This window comes from Malania oleifera, chromosome 10 (genome assembly GCF_029873635.1).
Source record: "Malania oleifera isolate guangnan ecotype guangnan chromosome 10, ASM2987363v1, whole genome shotgun sequence".
Lineage (NCBI taxonomy): Eukaryota > Viridiplantae > Streptophyta > Magnoliopsida > Santalales > Ximeniaceae > Malania > Malania oleifera.
Window position 1 is genome coordinate 3,776,535 of NC_080426.1, and position 20,622 is coordinate 3,797,156.

Consider the following 20,622-nt stretch of genomic DNA (forward strand, 5'->3'; position numbering starts at 1 on the left):
CACGCAGCTGCCACTCTCAAAGGTGAGATTTTTAATTACAATATTGTTTTCTTTCATGTGATTTTATTTTATTTTTGTTTCTTTTTATCCTTTAGGAGTAATATTATGGTTTTTTTTTTTAACTTATCATGTTATTATTATATGTATGTTTATATCATGTAGGTAATATTGTGATTTGTTATTTTGTATTATTTTTATAGTCACATATATGTTCTTGTTTTATTAGGGTTTATTATTTTATATTGTTACCTCATAGTTATTATTGTGTATCATTTGTTATTATCATTAGATACAATTGTTGTTTATTATTTGTAAAAAGTGTTGCTTATATATTTATGTTTTGTATATTTATTTGGGGTTTCAGTTTATTATTATGTTAGGGTCGGGTTGTATTATTAATGTAATATTATTAGTATGGTTGCTATTATAGTAATATGTTTTTATTATTGTTACCATTATTATTATTATTTCTTATTACCAATATTAAATATTCTTAGTATTTTTATTTCTTTGGTATATTTATACTTTGTATTATGTATTATGGTATTTATTATTTTATAGTATTATTTATTTTCATGTGTGTATTTACCTATGATTGTAACAAAAGGGTATGAGCTTTTCGAGCTCCCTGTATCCTAGTTTTGAGGGAATATATATATATATTATGTATACTTTTGTGTGATTAATTTCTTTACCTGTGTATTTCACAAATTCACAAAAGGGAGTAATTTTAAAAGATTTATTAAATTTAATTGGTGGGATAATTTCTTATTAATTCAGAACGTCCGTAAGAACGGGCGCGTAGGGGATGCTCGTACCTTCCCCTTGCGTAACCGAGCTCCCGATCCCGGTTTTGGTAGCACAGATCGATTTTACCCTTAATTGGGTAGTAATTAAATGTTCTAACCACATTAAGAGGTTATTGGCGACTCCATTACACCGTTTTTCCCGAAAATAAATTAAATAATTTTTATTTTGCCACCCTGGGGCACCTGCGCTCCAGGGATGTCGTGACATAGAAAAAAAAAATTTAAGAAAATTTATGTTCATTTGTTTTTTTTTTTCTTTACATTAGATATGATCAAAAAATGATAACTTGTTTTATACGATTAAAAATTCAGAAAACTCAAATGTTGATCATTTCTAAAATTATATCTTTATGCATTGTTTTGTTATACTTTTTTTCAGTTTATCATTATTTTAAAATATATTAAATAATACCCTATTTGGAAAAATATTTTTCAGAATGACGCTCACGTAATCCTACTGGACCAAATAGCGAGTTTTATCACGTGTCAAGACCATTTTTTTTCCTAGAAAAATCTCCTTAGACCAAGTTCGAGATTTGCTTGTCACGCGTTAACATTCATTTAGGTTGCCATTCAAATCTCACTAAGCAGAGAGATTTACTGTGCATTCAATTTTTTTTTTTATTAATAATCAAAGTATGTTATTTTCAAAAATATTTTTAACTAAAATATGTAACATGGATTGTTTCAATTTTTTGTGTTCTCTTTATTTATTTATTTATAATAATAATAATAAATTAAATATTTAGAACGAATAATTATTTATTAATTTAAATTTTCACATAGAATAAATTAAAAATTTTAATTTAATTAAAAATATTATTTTTTTCATAAATTAATATAATAGTCATACGTCATAAATGTATACTAATAACAAGATTATTTTTAATTAAAAATAATAATTATTAAAATTGTTAACTAAAAATCTTAATAATTCTAATTTGCCACTTGTAATTTTCAGGGCTTCTCCAATCCAACACTTACTATTAATACTTATTAAATTCAACACTTCTACATAAGGAATTCCAAGTCACTTATTTATTTGTCTTGATTGTAGTAGATCATTCAATTTGTGCATGTGGAATTCGTGGTACTTATCTGGTGTCACCACTATGAATTTTATACACATGCAATGTATCAAATTACTGTAAAAATTTCGCTAGAGCCTCCTTTTAAAAAATGACTATATCCCATCCATGCACGTGTTCAAAGAAAACATTTTCCTGAACAATCGATACTAGTATGTTTACAAATTTCATTGACTACTTTCATACACATTCAATGTATGAAATTATTGTAAAAATTTTGGCACAATCTCCTTTAAAAAATGGCTATATCTCATCCATGCACTTATTCAAGAAAATAACACTTAATTAATTTTTGCTACGATTTAAAGCAATTGAACTAAATATCCAAAGACTATTAATAATCACAATAAGTATGTATGAATGCAAATATGACGAAATTAAAGAGTTAAGGGAAGAGAATAAAATCGTATTTTTACAAGGTTCTACTATCCTTGCCTGTGTCCTTGCCTCAAGTAACCCAATTGAGGATTCCACTAAACACTCCTTCAATAGGTGGAGAAACTTATTTCCTTCAATAGGCCCGGATGCCTCTCTCCTTCAGTAGGCAGAGATGCCCTTACAAAGTGGAATCAATCAAAATCGATGTACAATGAATGCTCCAAACTTTAGCAGATAAGTACAATGAAAATATCATACTAATACACTCTCAAATGATTATGAATGAAGCTCAAGGAGTAACTAGAAGGTGAGCACTTGAAAGATGAACAAAAAATTTGCAAAATTCGTGAAAAGGTTTTTCAACAAAGATCAAAAACTTGGAATCATGTATTAGTGATACCAATAATAATAAAAATCAAATCCAATCAATATCAATACCTTTCCATGTGCTAGAACAAGTTTAGAAACTTATATTTATAGGCAAGATAATGAACTAGCCGTTTTATAACCGTTGGACGTATTTAATAATTTAATATTTGAAAATCTAGCCGTTTCGGAGTTGTTGAAATTTGAATCTTGTAGGTTCGGTCGCTCGAACTACCTGGAACCGAAAATTGGGCAAGTCACTAGCATTCTCGGTTGATTGACTTCTGGGGTTCTGTCGCCCAAACTACTTGAACTTGAAATTTGTGCAAGTCAATTGCAAATTTGATCACCCGACATCTAAGGTTCGGTCACCCGAAATACCTAGAATATGAATTGTGCACTTCCAGTGGTAATTCAGTCGACTAAATGCCCTACTTCAATCGCCTAAACTTCCTAAAGCAATCAAAACCCTTAGTTTTCATGAAATTTAGAGTGCCTAGAGTCCAACTAAGGTCACCTAAGCTTGTTCAAGTAATCAAAGATAGTGTACTTACATAAGTTCTATTTGCAATATACATAAGAAAAATTCTCTTAATTCTTCAAGCTTGGTCTTCATGAGCGTCATGATCATAGCCATAGTCTTCAAGTTTCGTCTTTATAAGCTCCATTGATTATAGCCAGATACAATCATCTTGTATGCTTCAGGGCTTCCAATTTGCATCTTGTTATTGTGCTTAATACCTTAATTCCTATGAACACACTTAGTAGCACAATTAAATGTCTTGGTTTGTCATTATCAAAACGAGATGAAACCTAGGAAAACTAACAATCTCCCCCTTTTTTATGATAACAAAGAAGGAGCAAAATGAGGTTGCCTTTACAAGGCTGCCCCTCACAATATGCATAAAGATAAATAATCAATGTAAATCATTTCAGGCAAATTAAGATCAAGACCAAGAATTTTTCAAGTAATACTCTTTTAATGTGACGCCCCAATTTTCATACAATTTTTTTTTATAATAAATAAATTAATTAAATATTCACACGTCATCCATAACATTCACAAATCGGCCACATCAACAACCCTATTACCATTCGTACAACCCGACCCGCATTGGGTATCGAGTAAAAAACCATTTTATTTATAAAACTTAACAGTGGAAGACAGTGTATTTATATAATTCAGAATACAATATCCAGAGTATCTACATACACACATATACATCATTATCACAAACTCAAAAACTACTCAACTCTAGGGGAAATTACACATTCCCTAATCCAAAAACTCACCTTGTGTGTCAGGGTCCCAGCTCCCTATGATCACGGAACTCCATCACCTAGTCTATCCCTATTCCCTAAAAAATTTAGATAATTTGGGTGAGACACATATCAATAAGAAGGAATAAATTATTTACAGTGTGTGGCCATATGAGTACAATTATAATACACTTTACTTTTCAAATCATCATTTCACCTGAGAAAGTACACTAGAAAATATATTCTCATAGTCATATAGATATACAACACAAGCTTTTATAAGCTTAAAAATCATTTCTCAAATTCAATGATTTCAATCACATAATTATTTGCGAAGTTCCTGAGAATAGGGAAGATTACCCGCCCATACAAGTAGCTTCCCTCTGCCCTAACACGTTATGTAGTCAAGTATGACCACATCTAATACCTATCAGGGCACTCACCTTACTCAGTAAGCCGTCAGGCGGAGAGTTTCACTTCGCCTCAATTATCTATGTCATTAACTCACACTGTTCATTTCTCATATTTAACACTCTTTATTTCTCAATTTCCATTCTTTCTTTCATTTCTCATTTTAGCCAATTTTATCATTCTTTCACTTTTCATTTTCATTTTACTTTCCGGCTTATGAGTATCCTTGGTATCATATACCAACATCGCGTCTGTAACTCATGGCCACCTTGAGGATCTTTCTATCCATGCCATGCTTCCCCCCATGGTCAAAGTTGTGCGGTCCGAAGACTGGATCTAACTACTGTTGGCCGACCCGGTTGGATCAAATATCATATCACATATCGCGTCTGTAGTACGATTGGCCGGCCTATAACTCTGATCCGAACTCAGGGGGCACAACAACCCTACAAAATGGCTCAGTCGACTGTCACGCCACATGCTCCAATAGTCTGTGTGGTTGCACTAACACCACTAGCAATGGTACCGTGCTCAATATCATAATCATCCAACAGGGTTTACTACCACATACCCGCAATCATTAAGCGGTATTTGTAGCAACCCTAATTTCCTTTAACATAAAAATGTAATATAATGAATGGAAAAGTCAACCCGTACCCGCGGGTAACGGGGACACCTGTCATTCATAGTGTAAACCTAAGCAGCAGTAAAATAAAATCTCAATCATCTATCCAAAAAGCATAATACCAGAGTTATTTACTTTCCCAAAATACTGTATTTATTTACACTCTTCCAAAAAGTCAAAATAACACTAGGATCATACAACAAAAATTTCCTAATCCTAGTTCAACGCTTACCCTTCTAGTAGGGAAGCTAAACCCACTCAGCGGCGGCCTTGACCCGCCGGTCCTTCTGGGTTTCCTGAAAATCATTTAATATTCAGGGGTGAGACACTTCTCAGTAAGGGAAAATAAACTAAATACACCTGTGTGGCAACATGAATATTTACTGCAATTATACATATACAATATATTTCATAAATCGGAAAACATTCGTCATATCATACAAAATAATTATACATTTCATATTTGCTAATAACTTATAACGTATATAAGACATCTGCTATAACTGTAATACTGAAAATATACTCAGGATGAATAGCTAGCTGGTGTCATGTATTACCCTCCATGACGGGTTGTAAAGCCCGAAGGAGGGACCTGACAATGGCTGGCCGACCACTGCCGAGTCAAATATGTCTGTACGTACGATGGGCTCGCCACACCTTGGTCCGGACTGCCAAGTGGACGTCCACACTCTACTGAAAGCCACATCGACTATCCATCCCCCATCCCCTCGTGGGATGGTTAGCACTAATCTGAACGTAGATATCTGATTTACATATAGATACGGTACCGTGCTCCTAAACTGAACTAAACCAACATCCAGGTTCTGATAATGTATAGTACATGGTAATATAGCATCTTTCATAATTTCATAAGTACGACCTCGTGCCGAAATCATAAATAAATACGGCCTCGTGCCGATAACATAAATACGGCCTCATGCCGAAATCGTTTCAGGTACATACATTCTGAAAATAAATCATTTATCATCTATTCGTCAAAATCATCACAACATAACTCGCCTTTTCATAATACCTAAAAATATGCTTTACTTGTAAAATTTTTCTTATCATAATACATTTCATGTAAAATAATGTTTATGCCACATATATGTTGTTTAAAAATCATACTTTATTTCTAAAATCGTGATTTTCTGACATCTCATACATCCGTATACATTTTATCATCATAGCAGTATTTTCTCATTCGTACATTTCATTCGCAATAACAAGTATAACATATGCTTTTCTAAAAATAGCTTTACTCATAATTAATAAAAATTTATATGGAAAATAACTGCTTTAGTTTATTCCTTTATCTGACTACTAAGAAAGCCCGTAAAATATCCTAGCCTGACCCCTGTAGGAGTTCCTGATTAATACCCTGAAACTTAAAATTTGCAGTATTAAACTTCAGTATTTTCATATGTACATCATTTCCTATAACTATCACAAGACCAAATTTGGCTTGAAAAGCCTTACCTCAACTTAGGGATGATTTCCAACTTCGTTTCCCCAACGATCCGTTTTGGCAAACTCGTAGAGAACTTCCCCAGGAGCATCGTGGTAGCCTTAAATCTTCGATCCGGCGACTGACAGGGCAAAAATCAAAGAGAGAAGTGAGAGAGAAGCGTAGGAGAGAGAGAGTGAGAGGAGCGTTAAAAGTGAATAAAAATCAGATTTTTAGCAATTTATAGGGTCAGATTCGTCGACGAGACATGTCACCTCGTCGACGAGCCCTTCATTAAATTCATCGACGATCGACGAGACCCTGTATTCGTCGACGAAATTCAGAGCAGCCAAAAACCCCGCTCGGCATTTTATTGTCGACGAATCCCTGTATTCGTCGACAAATTTTCTTCTGCACTCGTTGACGAACCCCTGTATTCGTCGACGAATCCAGGCAATCTCTTAAAATTTATTTTTATCCCCAAAATGCAATGTCGTCGACGAAGTCTATGGCCTCCTTCTGTTTTCGTTTTTATTTCTCTCCCTCTTAATTATTCAAATTCCATTTTTATTCAGGTTGTCACAGTATTGGCATTTCATCAATCATATTTCGGTATATCACAATTCAGTTCAGTATAAATATTCTCATCATTTTCTGTGCAGTTTCAATTATCTCATAATAGTGTATATATATATATATATATATATATATATATATATATATATATATATATATATCATATTTCACTTATTTTTTTCACTTTTTCCCAAAATACTCATATCAATAATTTGTACAAACTCTTTTCTTATGCAAATAATTTTCACTCACAAATAAATGTCACATTTCATTATTTTCCAATATCAGTAATTTACAAAATCTCATTTTTTAGGCAAAACATTTCTAGTCACATATAAATGTCATATTTCATTATTTTTCACTAATCACATCAATAATTCTCATTTCAATATGTTCTCAGAAATTACTCATCGTTATATTTCACACTCCCAAAATATGACAATTTAAAATCACTCAAATGCCACACAATTTATCTGATATTTATATCGTAATAATTTCCAGACAAAATATCATAAGCACATTTTCACATTTTAATTTAAACAGTAATTCTCAAAATACTATTATAATTTATTTTCCTTACCTGACTTACTGAGAGACTCGTTAACACCCAAATTCTACGCCTTTGGCGCCCGAAATTAAACTCCTGTAATTTACATTTTCCCCAAATTAATTAATTAATTTCTTCAAAATAATACCCATCTAACCTTCTTTAGGCTTCATATACCTCAAATTAATATTTAAACTAACATTTAACAGCCCCACTTAATTTTCTGAATTTTGCCTGTGGGTCCCAAAATTACACCCACGGCTCTCACCCGGGTCCTAAATTTTAGAAATCCTATTTCAACCCCAGATGCTCAATAATTTAGTATTTCTTAATTAATACTAATTAATTAAAAATAAGTCCCTTAATAACCCCCGTACCCCAAATTTGAGGTTTTGCCCACAACGATCTCACAAGAATTTCATCCCGTTAGACTTATAGAGAATCATCTCTAGATTCTCGTGGTAGTGTTCGTTTGTCAATCAGGCTTATAGTTTGCAAGAAATTAAAGAAAAAGGAAAAATTGGCTTACCTTAGGAGATACGCCTACGCCGCTCCTACCATCGATTCGCTCAAGTAGAAATGACGGCAGTAGAGAATGGAGTCAGACGATATCTTCTTATTCTCGATCGGGCGAGAATTCGCCACGTAACTGAGGAGAGAGGGAGAGAGAATGAAAGGAGAGAGAGAGAGAGAGACTCCGTAGGTCTCCTGCGCAAAATGCCATAGCAAAGGAAGAAGGGGGGGGGGCTCTCTCAAATTCATTCCTGAAGCTTTTAACTTCATTGTCGGTCAACCATTATCGAGTCCCGCCTTTGGGCCACACAACCCAGTCATGTGGGTTAATACATGACAACAGCCAGCTAACCTATTAGGATTGCTTTTATGTTATTATTATTATTATATGAGATGAGAAGTGTTTATGAAAATGTACTATGCTCTGCCATGTTTTGATATACATATGTTTTCCCAGATTTGATATACAGTACTAAATATGATATGTATAGTATATGTAGAACACAGAATACTCATGTTGCCACACACTGGTATTAGTTTATTTCCCCTACTGAGAGGTGTCTCACCCCTAAATCTTATAAACTTTTCAAGAGCCCCGGATAGGAGAGCGGGAAAGGCCCCGCAGAATTAGTGTTGTTTATTTGCCCTCTGTGAAGGGTAAGTTTTTGTAAGGACTGTTAGATGTTGGGGAATATGTCTCTAGATATGATTTTTGGGATGTATATTTTGAGATACAATGATTGTAGTAACTCTGGTATATTGTAATATATATGGTGTTGAAATGTACATTATTGTAGGTTTTCTGCTGTTAGGGCTTCTGCTGTATGTTCTGATATATTCCTGGTACTCACGGGTCTAGGTGGATTGTGACCTGCTGAGCTGAAATGTGAGATGTGTGGTATTGATTTTATGATGATAAAAAAAAAATATATATGTGGAAAAATGAGCAGGTCGTGACAACATTTCAGCAGGGAAGTTTAGATTTACCAACATATCTTCCAGAAAACCCCATGATACCGAATCATACACTTTTTTCAAATCAATTTTCAAAAGACATCTTGGAGATATTCTTTTCCTTTTATATCCTCTTATTAATTCTTGCACCAAGTAGATGTTTTCCACCATGTTTCTCCCTTTAACAAATGCTGCTTGAGTTACGCTTATCAGATCTTCTAAACATGGTTTGATTTTGCTTGCTATCAATTTTGCAATAACTTTATACACTACATTACAGCATGATATTGGACGATAATCATTGACTGAACAAGCATGAGAGTCTTCGGAATTAAGGCTATACATGTATGATTTATTTGCTTTAGTAATCTGCTGTTTTGGAAGAATTCCTTCACAACTTGACTGAATTCATAACCAATAGTGTTCTACGCCTTTTTATAAAAACCTGCAGAGAACCATCAGGCCCTGGTGCTTTATCGTCCCTTATGCTGAACAAAGCCATTCTGATATCCTCATCTAAAATAAGTTGTATCATTTCGTTCCTTCTCAAGTCATTCAAGACAGGACCCCTTTTTACCACCCGAACATTTATCTTGGAGCAACACTCAGTGCCAATTAATTGAGAGTAGTAATTCACAAATTCAGCAGCCACTTGATCATATGACTTTGTAAGTTCCCCATTTTGTTTCATTACAGCTGCAATATGATTTTTGCATCTGTTCCTCCTTAGTACAACATGGAAAAAAGAAGAGTTCCTGTCATTGTGTCTCATATATTTACACTTTGCCAATTGGGATAAAAACATTCTGTTAGCACTCTCCAATCTAATGGCTTCACATTTCTTTTTCCTCAATTCCTCTTGTAACTCTACACAAGAGGGGTCATCATGTAACTTACTCTGGATCTCCATTAATTCAGCATCTGCCCTCTCAGCACGAGCTGAAATGTGAGAGTAATGTAAGGCATTCAGAGACCTTAATGATTTTTTTAAAGCTTGCTGCTTAACAAAACAGTATTGCATGCAACCATCAAAGCTTCCCTGCCAGACATCTTTAACTCTCTCCTGGAACTCAGGGTGAATTGTCCACATATTGAAGAACTTGAATGGAAGTCTCCCCAATTCCTGTTCTGCAAACAAGGAAACCAGAGACATTGAGTGATCAGACATACTCCTAGGAAACTGGAAATTGACCTGTGCATTCCAGTCATTCATAAACCATCCCTGGTTCACCATAACTCTGTCAAGTTTGCACCATACTCTCCCATTAGACCAAGTGAGAAAACATCTTGAGGATTTTAGGTCAGTCAGTCCTGCAATATCAAAACATTCACTTATATCTTTCATATCATACATCGACACAAGTACACCATTCCTCTTCTCCTCATTATTCCAAACACAATTAAAATCTCCCATAAGCATCCAAGGACCAGTATAAACATTTCTAGTTTGGATAATGTCCATCCATAATGATCTTCTAGCAACTATTGTATTAAATCCATAGATAAAACTTATAAGGAATTCATTCAATGTTATTTGGCATTTGATCAAACAATGTATGGTCTGCTCACTTTTATGGCATACCTACAATTTCACCTTATGAGAATTCCACAGAATTAGGATTCTTCCACCCTCATGTAGCTCAAAGTTATTGACTTTTTCCACAAACTAAATTTCCTACTCATCATTTTTTCCAATTTTTCCAATGACAATTTAGTTTCCAAAATCCCTATAATATCCAATTTGTTTTTTCTAATAAGATCTTCGATCCCTTTTTGTTTCAGGGGCATATTAAGTCCCCTGATATTCCATACAGAAGCCTTCATTTAGCATGGCCCCCCCTTTTAGCTTGTTGAATTGGACCACCTCCTTTATTCCCATTTTTCCTGTTTTTAACAGCAGTAATTCCTTCATTTATGGTTCTATTAGTTTGGCTAGAACAACCAGCAATGGTATCTCCATTAGCTCCTAGAGCACATACTACCTGCTGGCCCTCAATCAAACATGGATCAGGCTGATAATCCACTCCTCTATCATTGCTTCTGTCCCCTTGAGAATTCGTTTATTGCTATAATATCTACTGGTTTGAATGGTGCCTATTGGGATTCCTCTCTGTGTTGCTCGAGAAAACAATTGTTTCTGTATTCATTTTCTAGTACGACATGTGCTTATGCCTTATGGTTGTAATGTGGTGAAGTTTCATTTTGTAAATTATTTTTATCTTATAGCATGTTGGTTAACTTGAAATCCTAAAAGTTGGTGAGTTGAAACTTGGAACAGTGAAGTGTGCTTCCAATTTTATCCCTGCATTATGTTATTCTTCCAGTGGGTTTTTGGTAAAAGAAAGAGAGGAAGGCAGAGAGGTTCACTGCGTGATGTTGCTCATGTCTTCTATGAAGACATGACCATGAAGTAGCTCAGTAGTCTCGATATCCTCTTGCCTGACAACCACTCTCTGGCCTCTGTCTTCCATGGAGACCTTGTTCACTAGCAAAGCCTGGGTTAGTAGTCTGTGTCCGATGATGCTCGTTTCCAGATTCTTCTTTGAGAACCACATGGACGCTGAGTGTTGCTCCTTCTCGCAGCTCCTCGCCAACAACAAGGTTGACGTTGCCTGTGAAAAATTCAATGATTTTGATAAAAGGTTGTTTCAAGGTAGATGGTAGTGTTGAGAGCCTAGGGTTTTAACCATCATTGGCTGGGGGGTTTAGTTGTTGCTTGGTTGTTGGCATTCATGGTTTCCACTGGCTTAAGTCCTTCGAGCCCACTCAATTCATCCGACTTTTTTTGGCTGGGTCAGGTAATTGATTGAGTTGTGGCCTTTTGTTTTTAGGAATATATTGTTCTTGGTTTGAAAAGCTAAAATCAGCACCTATTTTTCTTAGTACAGCATGCTATTATTTTTATTTAACCTTTTTTAGTGTGTGTCTGGCCATATTTTTTTTTTTTGTAATCTTATGTCTATTTTATTAGAGTTATTTTATTTTATTTTTCACACGCAGATGTGGTTATTGATGAACTCTTGGAAAAAGGTTATTCCTTTAACTTTTCATGTCATGCTTCAAGAAAAGCCGATTATTTTAAACTTTTGGTTTTTCCTCGAGCTAAAATTTCATAATCACAACTTATATATTTCATCTCTTTTATCTTGGAATATAACTTCTGCAATTTTATTTTAGAAAAACATCAACATTTAGGCTTGTGCTGAAATATATTTGTGATGATCTTGTCGAGTGGGCTGCCCTTCACTTGTTTTTTTAACTATGCTAACTCAAGCATGCATTAGTGGCGTTAAAATTGTGGTTCTTCTGCAAGTGGGCTGCCCTTCACTTGGTTTTTTAACTATGCTAATTCAAGCATGCATAAGTGGCGCTAAAATTGTGGTTCTTCTGTCATTAGATCGACTTCTGGATGTCTTTCCCTTTTTTCTTTTTTTCAAATGTTAAAACAGCTGGTATGTATGCCACAAAATGCTTGATATTTGATCCAACCAAATCAAGCAATATGAAATTTTCTTTGTAAAGGAAATTGTACTAATTGTGAACTATTGAGTACCCTGTTTTGTGGGCTTGGTGTTAAAGACTTAACGGTAGTTAGGGAGCCGAGTTTCGTTAGCTTTAGGTGCTTTAGCAATTCTATTAGTGAGCTCAATTTTTTGGATGGTTATGTAAATTTTGACTATCGGCTTTAGCACATAGGATTGTTTGGAAATTGGAACTACTAATGAAAAAGTACTTATATGATAAAGTATTTATCTAGTAGTAGTATGAGAGTACTGAATATAAATACTTTTTTAGATATGTACTCTTTTTTTTTTTCATAAATATATTCATTTCAAAAAATACTTATTTTTCCTAATTAAAGTAGTTTAGAAAATATTTTTTGAAATAAGTATTTGTTTAAGTGTAAACCAAAATTGATTCGGGTACTTAAGTACTTTTCCTAAATAAGTACTTATTTTTTAAGATGTTCCAAATGGGTGCATAGCATCTGCTAGACAATCACTCTAGCAACTATTAAGTTCAATGGCGTTTTGGGAATTCATTGCCATTTATTTCTTTGCATGAGTTGGGGTTTTGTTGAAGCATCCAATTGTGGGTTGCAAAAGGTAAGGCAAGAAGTTTTATTACTATATTCTCTTAGAATGCACTTCATTTTGTGAAGAAATTGTTGAAGCAGTGTAGTTATGAAAGCAAGAACTACCTAATAAAAGTTGAAAACCTATCTTTTGTGGTTGATCTTGTTCATTTGAGCTTGTGAAGCATGCTTCCCGTTCTTCACTTGCTTGTTTGATCAGACGTAGGTAGCAGAGAGTGAAGCTGTTTTAGGTAGATCTCATGCTGTTTATAACAACATTTGTTTATTGCTCTTTCAATGTGTGTGTGTGTGTGTGTGTGCGTGTGTAATATGAGTCATTGTACTTATTGGGGATTAATTATCAGCATAAATACTCATGTTTGGGTCCAAAGTTACTGCCAGTCTTGGTCTCAAAACTAATCTGCATCACTGAGCAATAGCACATTGTTCATATATTGGCTCCATCTTGTCTGTGCATAATATAATAATATCAGATTTCTGGGAGACTTTTAACTGGTAATTTGAATTAGTGCTAAAATGTTTATGTTGCATGAATGCATGAGTTGTGAAAGCTAATGTCTTTATGTTATTTATTATTTTTTGATATGAAAGTTGAGGTGTAATCCCAAGAGGGGGGTGAATTGGGTTATTAAAATTTTCTTTATAAGCTTTTTATGAATTCACAACCTTTTTAGCAATCACACAATAATACTTAGATATTTAACCAATTCACAAACCACACTCAATCTCAACACAAGCAAACAACAACCAAATAATCCAATCCACACAATAAACAAGCTGCAGCACTTTGTTGATTCCAAACACTCAAAGTAGAGTTTGGTTATAGCCCTGTGGATATTTGATTCAAGCCCTGTTAAGAATGAAATTTGTTTGCTTTCTTTCAACTAAGATTTCCACAAATGATCAACGTACTCCTTTTAAGATTTTCGCAAAAGATTAACGTACTTTCTTAAGTCAAAAGTCCTCTCAATCTCGGTTTTGACTTCCTGCACTTTGAATACACACCACACAATTTATATATGTAGAAAATAAAGAGAAAGGTTAAGAGTGAGACCGAGATTTTTTACGAGGTTCGGTTTATCCCCAGCCTACGTCCCCGCCTTAGGCCAATACCACCTAAAGTTTCTACTATACCATTCCTTTTCGAGCGCAACAAACCGTTACAACCTCCTTAAGGGTAGAGCCCCCTCTCCAAGCGATACCCCACGCTTGGTCCAACAATCCAAGCAACCTTGAACCGTCAAAAATTACAAAAATAAGATCAAATATGTACAAAGAATGCTCTTAGATAGAGCTGGTTAGTACAATTTGAAATCACTAATATACTTCAATCAAAATATAAAAAAGAATGAAGTATGAAGCTCAAGAATTATTTCACCGGTATTCTTCCCTTGATAAGATTCAAGAACTCAGAATTTTTGCTCAGAAAAGAAATTAGAAACTCAGAATAATCTCAGCTGATTAGCAGCAATTCAGTAGGCAAGAAAGCTTTGAGAGCAAGAGAGCTTTAAGAGATGATTTTCAATTCTTGGTATTATTTGATTTCATAGACCATGTATTTATAGGCTTAGAAAGAGTCTTATTCGTGCTGCCCAAGATTACTTGGGGTGTCTCCCAAGTTTCTAGAAAGTTTGGGGTGCAAGAAATTTAAATTTGAAATTAAAATATTTAAAAAATATTGCCGTTGTTGAGGTTCAGTCGCCTGAGCCTTCAGTACACTGTTTTATTTTTTTGTTTAAAACAGGGTCAGGCGCCTGAGGTCCAACTTTAGTCGCCCGAGGCTACACTGCCTCTTCAGAATTCTTTCAGGAAAATCTTCAGTCGCCTAAAGTTTATTCCTCAGTCGCCTAAACAGATAAAAATTCTGTTTTTCTCTTTGTTTTCAAAACCCTTGGCTTTATTGCTTTCTTACATTTAAAATATATTTTCCGGGGTTTTTAAAATAATTTCTTTAAGTCCATTTTATCCCCGAATGTGCTTCATCTCATCCAAAATGATATTTAGAGTTGAAGTACTTGCATGAAGCTTCCTAAAACTTTAAAAACTCTTTTGTTCTTTGAAGTCTTCATGAACATCCTTTCTTTTTCCTTGAGTTTGATTATTCTTTGAGCTTCATTTGCTTTGACTATATGAGTCTCCTTGAGCTTCCACTTGATCACTTTGTAAATGTAGTATGACTTTAAGCACTCGGTGATCTTTGGTCATTCTTTCTTGATCTTTTTGAACTTGTTATTTTAGAGTTCCTGAAATCTCAACACTTGAACACAAATTTGTTAAACCATCCTTTATTTGTTACCATCAAAACAAGATGTGAAAGCCTTGTTAGGTCAGCATGATATTTGTGGTAATAAACCCTCAAAGATTTGCCATCAACCACTAATACCGATACTGTGATTTTCAGATGTATTGTCATTCTGAAATAAATTTTATACAATGATTACAATTTTAAATCAACAAGGTTAAAGCGAAATGTCCAAGATCGACATGGTTAGTAATTCATCAAATAGAAATGTAAGCTCACAACCACAAACTTGAAATTCAATATCTTAAGATCAAAGAGCATATCGAAAGAGCAAGGAAGATTGAAATAAGAATAAGATCAGAGAAACAACAATGTGCTATGCTTGGGCAAATCCACGAAGCAGAAATTGTTGAGCAGCTTTCCAAATTGAAAGTAGATCTTGAATATGTTATGGTAAGTTGCATGATGGACATTATGGTGTCACTTGTTCTTTCATCAATGAATGTAGGATGTCATGTCAACAATTAGAACTAGCCCTTAAAATGAATAAGACCTGTTTCACTCTCCTGTCCACAAAAAAATTTATAGACATTTCAGTACATTTTTTACACCTGACACATGCTAGTGCGCACTCAAATGGGAAATAATGATGTGATGATCTATTACCCTATTAATTTGAGGAGGATGGGTTACGATTATGCATTATTAAATAATCCAAATGGTATCACCTGGTTTTTTGAATGTGTGCCCCTCTGGAAAACCTGCGAATCAAACCCTTCTGAATTTGGATATTAGTTGGTTCTCACCTCAAGCAACTTTTTTATAATCTAGGCAGGTTCTAGCTCAATTTGACTAAATTTTACCCAATTGAAGCTCAGTTAGCCTGGTCTAAAGTACAATCATTGGTTTAGGGTGGAACACATTAGTCAGGGATGTAGATTGATATTCGAAGATTAGATATGGTGATTTTCAATCAGTGATGTATCTTTCAGTAACAGACATGGATGGTCTTCAGAAATTTCCAGAATGATTGCAGAATTTGGTATCAGTTTCAAGTAAAATGACCTTATAAAAGTTAGTCCCAAAAAAAGAAAGAAAACTAGCCAAGGTGATTATGGTTCAGTTTTTGCATACTGTCTGTTGCATACATTATGGTTCAGTTTTTACTCTTACCTCATAAGAGGTAAATTGCACTAAAGTGGCTCTTCTTCAATACTGTACAATGGATGGATCAGTCTCAGTGAAGTTAATCTAGTCAGTTAGGTTCAACACAGAAATCTCTTTAAACTTCTCAGTTGCAACGTTGAAGTACCTGAAAGCCTCCTGGTCATGAATACTGATCTTGAAGTTAGTCATGGCTTTTGTATATATATATATATATATATATTTTAAAATTTTATGCAAGTTCCGACTAAATGCTAAGACAGTGGTGTCTTTTCTTTTCCTTAGCATGGCATTTGTTATCAGATTTAAAGAGGAAGAAAAGTTTAAACTAGGAGAGGAGATTTGGCATCCTTATCAGCATGGCAGAAGGTCTAGCGTATCTTTGTGAAGGTTTGGAGGGTCAAAATTATTCAGACACATTGAAGCTATCAATATTCTTCTAGACAAAGAGTGAAGCCTATAATAGCAGATATTAAGCTAGCAAGGTATTTCTCTGAAGGTCAGAGTCATGTCAGCACTAGCATGGCTAATTAATACTCAACGTAACAAAGTATTTTTCTGAAAGTTTTGCTCCGTGGGAACTTAACAATACTTAATGTTGTAAATTAATACATGTGAAAGTTTCCAAGAGTGCTCGAATCACTAATTCTTAATTCTTTCTTTTAATTATGGTTCTTCATATAAGAGGTTACATATCTCTAGAATACATTATCCGGTTTACAAAGAAAGCTGATGCCTACATTTATGGACTTCTTGTTGCTGAACTTTCTATTCAGCCAATGTTGATTCCATATCATCAATTGAAGGCCACTTCCCTTGTGTCACCGGATTTAGTTTGTTTACATTTTCCTTTTCACCAATCCTGCTAGACAAGCCTCATTTTGAAAATAGTTATCAGAACTCTCTTTGGCTCCTCTTAGTGTTCATGTGCATGTTGCTGGTTTGATTTAATTGCAATTGAGTATGACTTCCTGATTTGATTTCTTCTCTTTCTATGTGGATTTGTTGATTCATGTGATGCTGAATAATCATGTGATGCTGATAGATTATTTAAATAGTAGTCAACACCCTAGAGTTATCAATGGGTTGTATAAATTGGAGAAGATGGGTACGGGAGGTATGTTTAGCTGATTTCTTGTTGGTTTTGGTTTATGTCTTATGTTGTTTATTTTTTGTTTGTTTTGTTATGTGAGATTTATTTTGTAGGTCCTTGTTTTGTTTTGTTTTGATTGGACTTGTAATCCTATTTTGGCTAGATGTTGGTGGTGTTATTTGGGAGGCCTTTAAAGTTTTATCTTTTGTTTCGCCCTTTAATTGTCTTGTAACCACAGTATACCTCCGCCAAAAGTGAATAAATAAATGGAGGTGCCGTCCTTTAAAAAAAAATAAAAAATGCTGATAGATTATTCATGTTTGACATCCATAATTTTTGCCTTCTCAAATTAAAAAAAGAACTCTTTTGTGTGGGTTACCTTACTGATCCTCTAATGAAAAGGTTAGATTTTTTTTTTTTAAATTGTTGCTGTGTTTGGAACATGATTTTAGATATGGAAGTTGGGTTTGGGTAAATTTGTGCAAAATTAATATTAATTTTGTATTTGGTTTTGTCTAAATCCAGGTAAATTCAAATTCAACTCAAAGGTTTGCTTACATTTCTTGATGTGATTTTAACAACCCATCCTTACCTAGAAGTTCTTTTTTCATTTTTTCCTCAAAAAACATTCCAGCTGATAGTTGCTACTCAATTGAGTTGCAACTTCCTTCAGTAGGAAATCAATGCCTGGAAAGATCTTTGATCTTGCGTCTAATGTATAGTTTTAATTGTTATACGGTACACAGGCAAATGGTGGAGACAATGGGTCGGTCCATGGATTCTTAAGTATATATAGTGATGCAACAGAGTGATGGGGAAGAGGGGGAGGTGGTTAAGGGGGCTGAAGGAGTTAAGTTATGAGAGAGGATCCTTAAGGACCTCAAGGAGTTTTGCGGTAATGAGAATAGAGGAGCAGATTAAGATGCATGGGAATGTAATATGATGTGCTAGATGCTCTGTAGATGGTGCTTGTTTGTGTTTTTATTTTATAATAGCTCGTGTGGCTCTGGCTCTGGCTCTGAACTTGGTTATGGGTCTATGGTAGCTTTCTCTCACTATCAATAAAATTGGTTTCCTCTCTTCGAAAGCACTCCTAGTGTTTGAATCATTGCTCAACTCAAAGTATAAGAGGGTAACATGAGATTGAACATAATTTCATGACTTCACGAATCACGGCTTTGGTTTTATTCAATGAGTTGTGTTTGAGAGTGGATATTTGGTTTATGTTGGTTAAGTTAGTTTTAGGGTCTTAAAATTTGCTTTTGTTGTTTCCTCCGTCATAAGTGAGGGGTTTTCTAATAAAGTTAGGAGGTATCACCTTCTTTTACTAAAAATAACTAAAAAATAAAAAATTGAGAGTGGATATTTCAGTTCTTGAATTTAGATATGCGTGTGGGGATTTAAATAAAATTTGCTATAATTTTGTACCACATTTTGTTTAGATTTATAGAAATTTAAATTTAATGTATTAAGTTTCTTTCTATTAATGATAAAAATGCACCGAGTAATTCATCATTGTTCTGTTTTATTATGTTTTGTGCTTGAGAATATTTATGGGGATGCGCTCAAGAAAGTGGCAAGCACAATTGCTAAGCACAGAAAACCTAATCAATTTTTGGTTCTATTTCCGAATTGGGAGTGTTTGTTGCTTAAAAGGATGAAGTTTGCGAGCCTCAGCCGACTTCGAGGGTTACAATGTTACATCCATAAGATAAGACTTTGATTTGGTGGGATGAGGGCCTCAAAGATTCGAATCCAAATGTACCCAACTCTCTTCTCGTCGCATGCAAATGACAAGTACCCATCCTTGGCTCATTAGTGTATATAAAAAGTTATCTTGATTGTAAATTTAAATATTTATCAAGTTTCCCATAATAATAATAATAATAATAATAATAATAATAATAATAATTACTACTACTTTAATTTAAAAAATATATAAAATAATAAAAATATAACAAAAAAATTTGAAAAAAAATTAAAAAATTCAGAACACTCAATAAAAATCAATAAATGCATGAGAAAACAAAAGAAACAGAAAAAGAAAAAATAAAATCAGATATTTCCTAAAAATTGAAGAAAATTCCTGCAGAAATTCCATACAAATTCTCCCATAAAATTTTAAAATCTTCAAATTTTCTTTAGAAGTATAAAATTGGATGAAAAAAAGTCCACTTTAAGTAAAATAATAAAAACTGCAAAAAATTCCTTTAAAATCTTAGAAATTCCAAGAAAAAAAATCAGTAAAATTTTGAGAGAGAGATTGTAAAAAACTCCTTAGGCCTCCTGGAACCATTGTCTAAAATATCTTTAAAATAATCTTTACCTCATGTGCACGTGAGTGCCCTCCCCAACTAGTATATATATAAACTTATAAAGGCTATGTCCTAATGCATGTATCTCAATAATTCTAACAAATTTACAAACTATCCTTTCAAGCTTTAGAAAATAAAGTGCGACATTTTGAAAGCAACAAACATAAGTTATTTGCACATGATCGGGATTCACACTTAACTGTTCATCTCACTCGTAAGAGTGCAAGTGTTAATGCGATATCCTATAATTGATTAATTCTAAATTAATATATTTAATTAGGTATATATCAGGCGTTGCACATGTTAGAGCATGTGGTAACGAAGGCCGTTTCAAATTTTAGATAACGTTTATCCAACTAATTAAGTAGCGGGAAATTGTCTAACGATAAGAAAAAAGAGAAGGGGGTCTACAAGGCAAACAAAAAATAAATAAAAAATTCAGAAGGTTGTTAACTAAGATCTAATTATCTTAATTGGTTTTGCTTAATTAGCCAACTCGATAGCCAAGATCCAATGGCCTTCCTTTTTTTATTTTTCAGTTTTTTCTTTTAATGTCAAACATGCTAATAACTAAGATCATTGAAAAAAAAATTAAAAAACGAAACAATATGTTGACTAAAGAGCTAGCAATAGCATCCTAGTGGGAACACACATCCTTTATTCCTTCTCTCTCTCTCTCTATATACTTACATGTTGGCAACCGGAGGCATCTCTTCTAATTCACTCTGCTCTCTTCTC

The 20,622-nt window shown here is 33.9% G+C and overlaps 1 protein-coding gene and 1 long non-coding RNA gene across 2 annotated transcripts; one reads left to right on the forward strand and one right to left on the reverse strand.

Moving 5' to 3' along the window:
• Nucleotides 1-9,365: 9,365 nt before the first annotated feature.
• LOC131165952 (uncharacterized) lies at nucleotides 9,366-10,436 on the reverse strand. The gene has a single exon (XM_058124134.1). It carries the CDS (start codon nucleotides 10,434-10,436, stop codon nucleotides 9,366-9,368), a length of 1,071 nt encoding a protein of 356 aa, XP_057980117.1.
• Nucleotides 10,437-11,299: 863 nt separating this feature from the next.
• Nucleotides 11,300-17,106, forward strand: LOC131165689 (uncharacterized). The gene is made up of 2 exons (XR_009139632.1): nucleotides 11,300-11,772; nucleotides 16,762-17,106. It is a non-coding gene; the product is annotated as an uncharacterized LOC131165689 (long non-coding RNA).
• The last annotated feature ends 3,516 nt before the right edge of the window (nucleotides 17,107-20,622 follow it).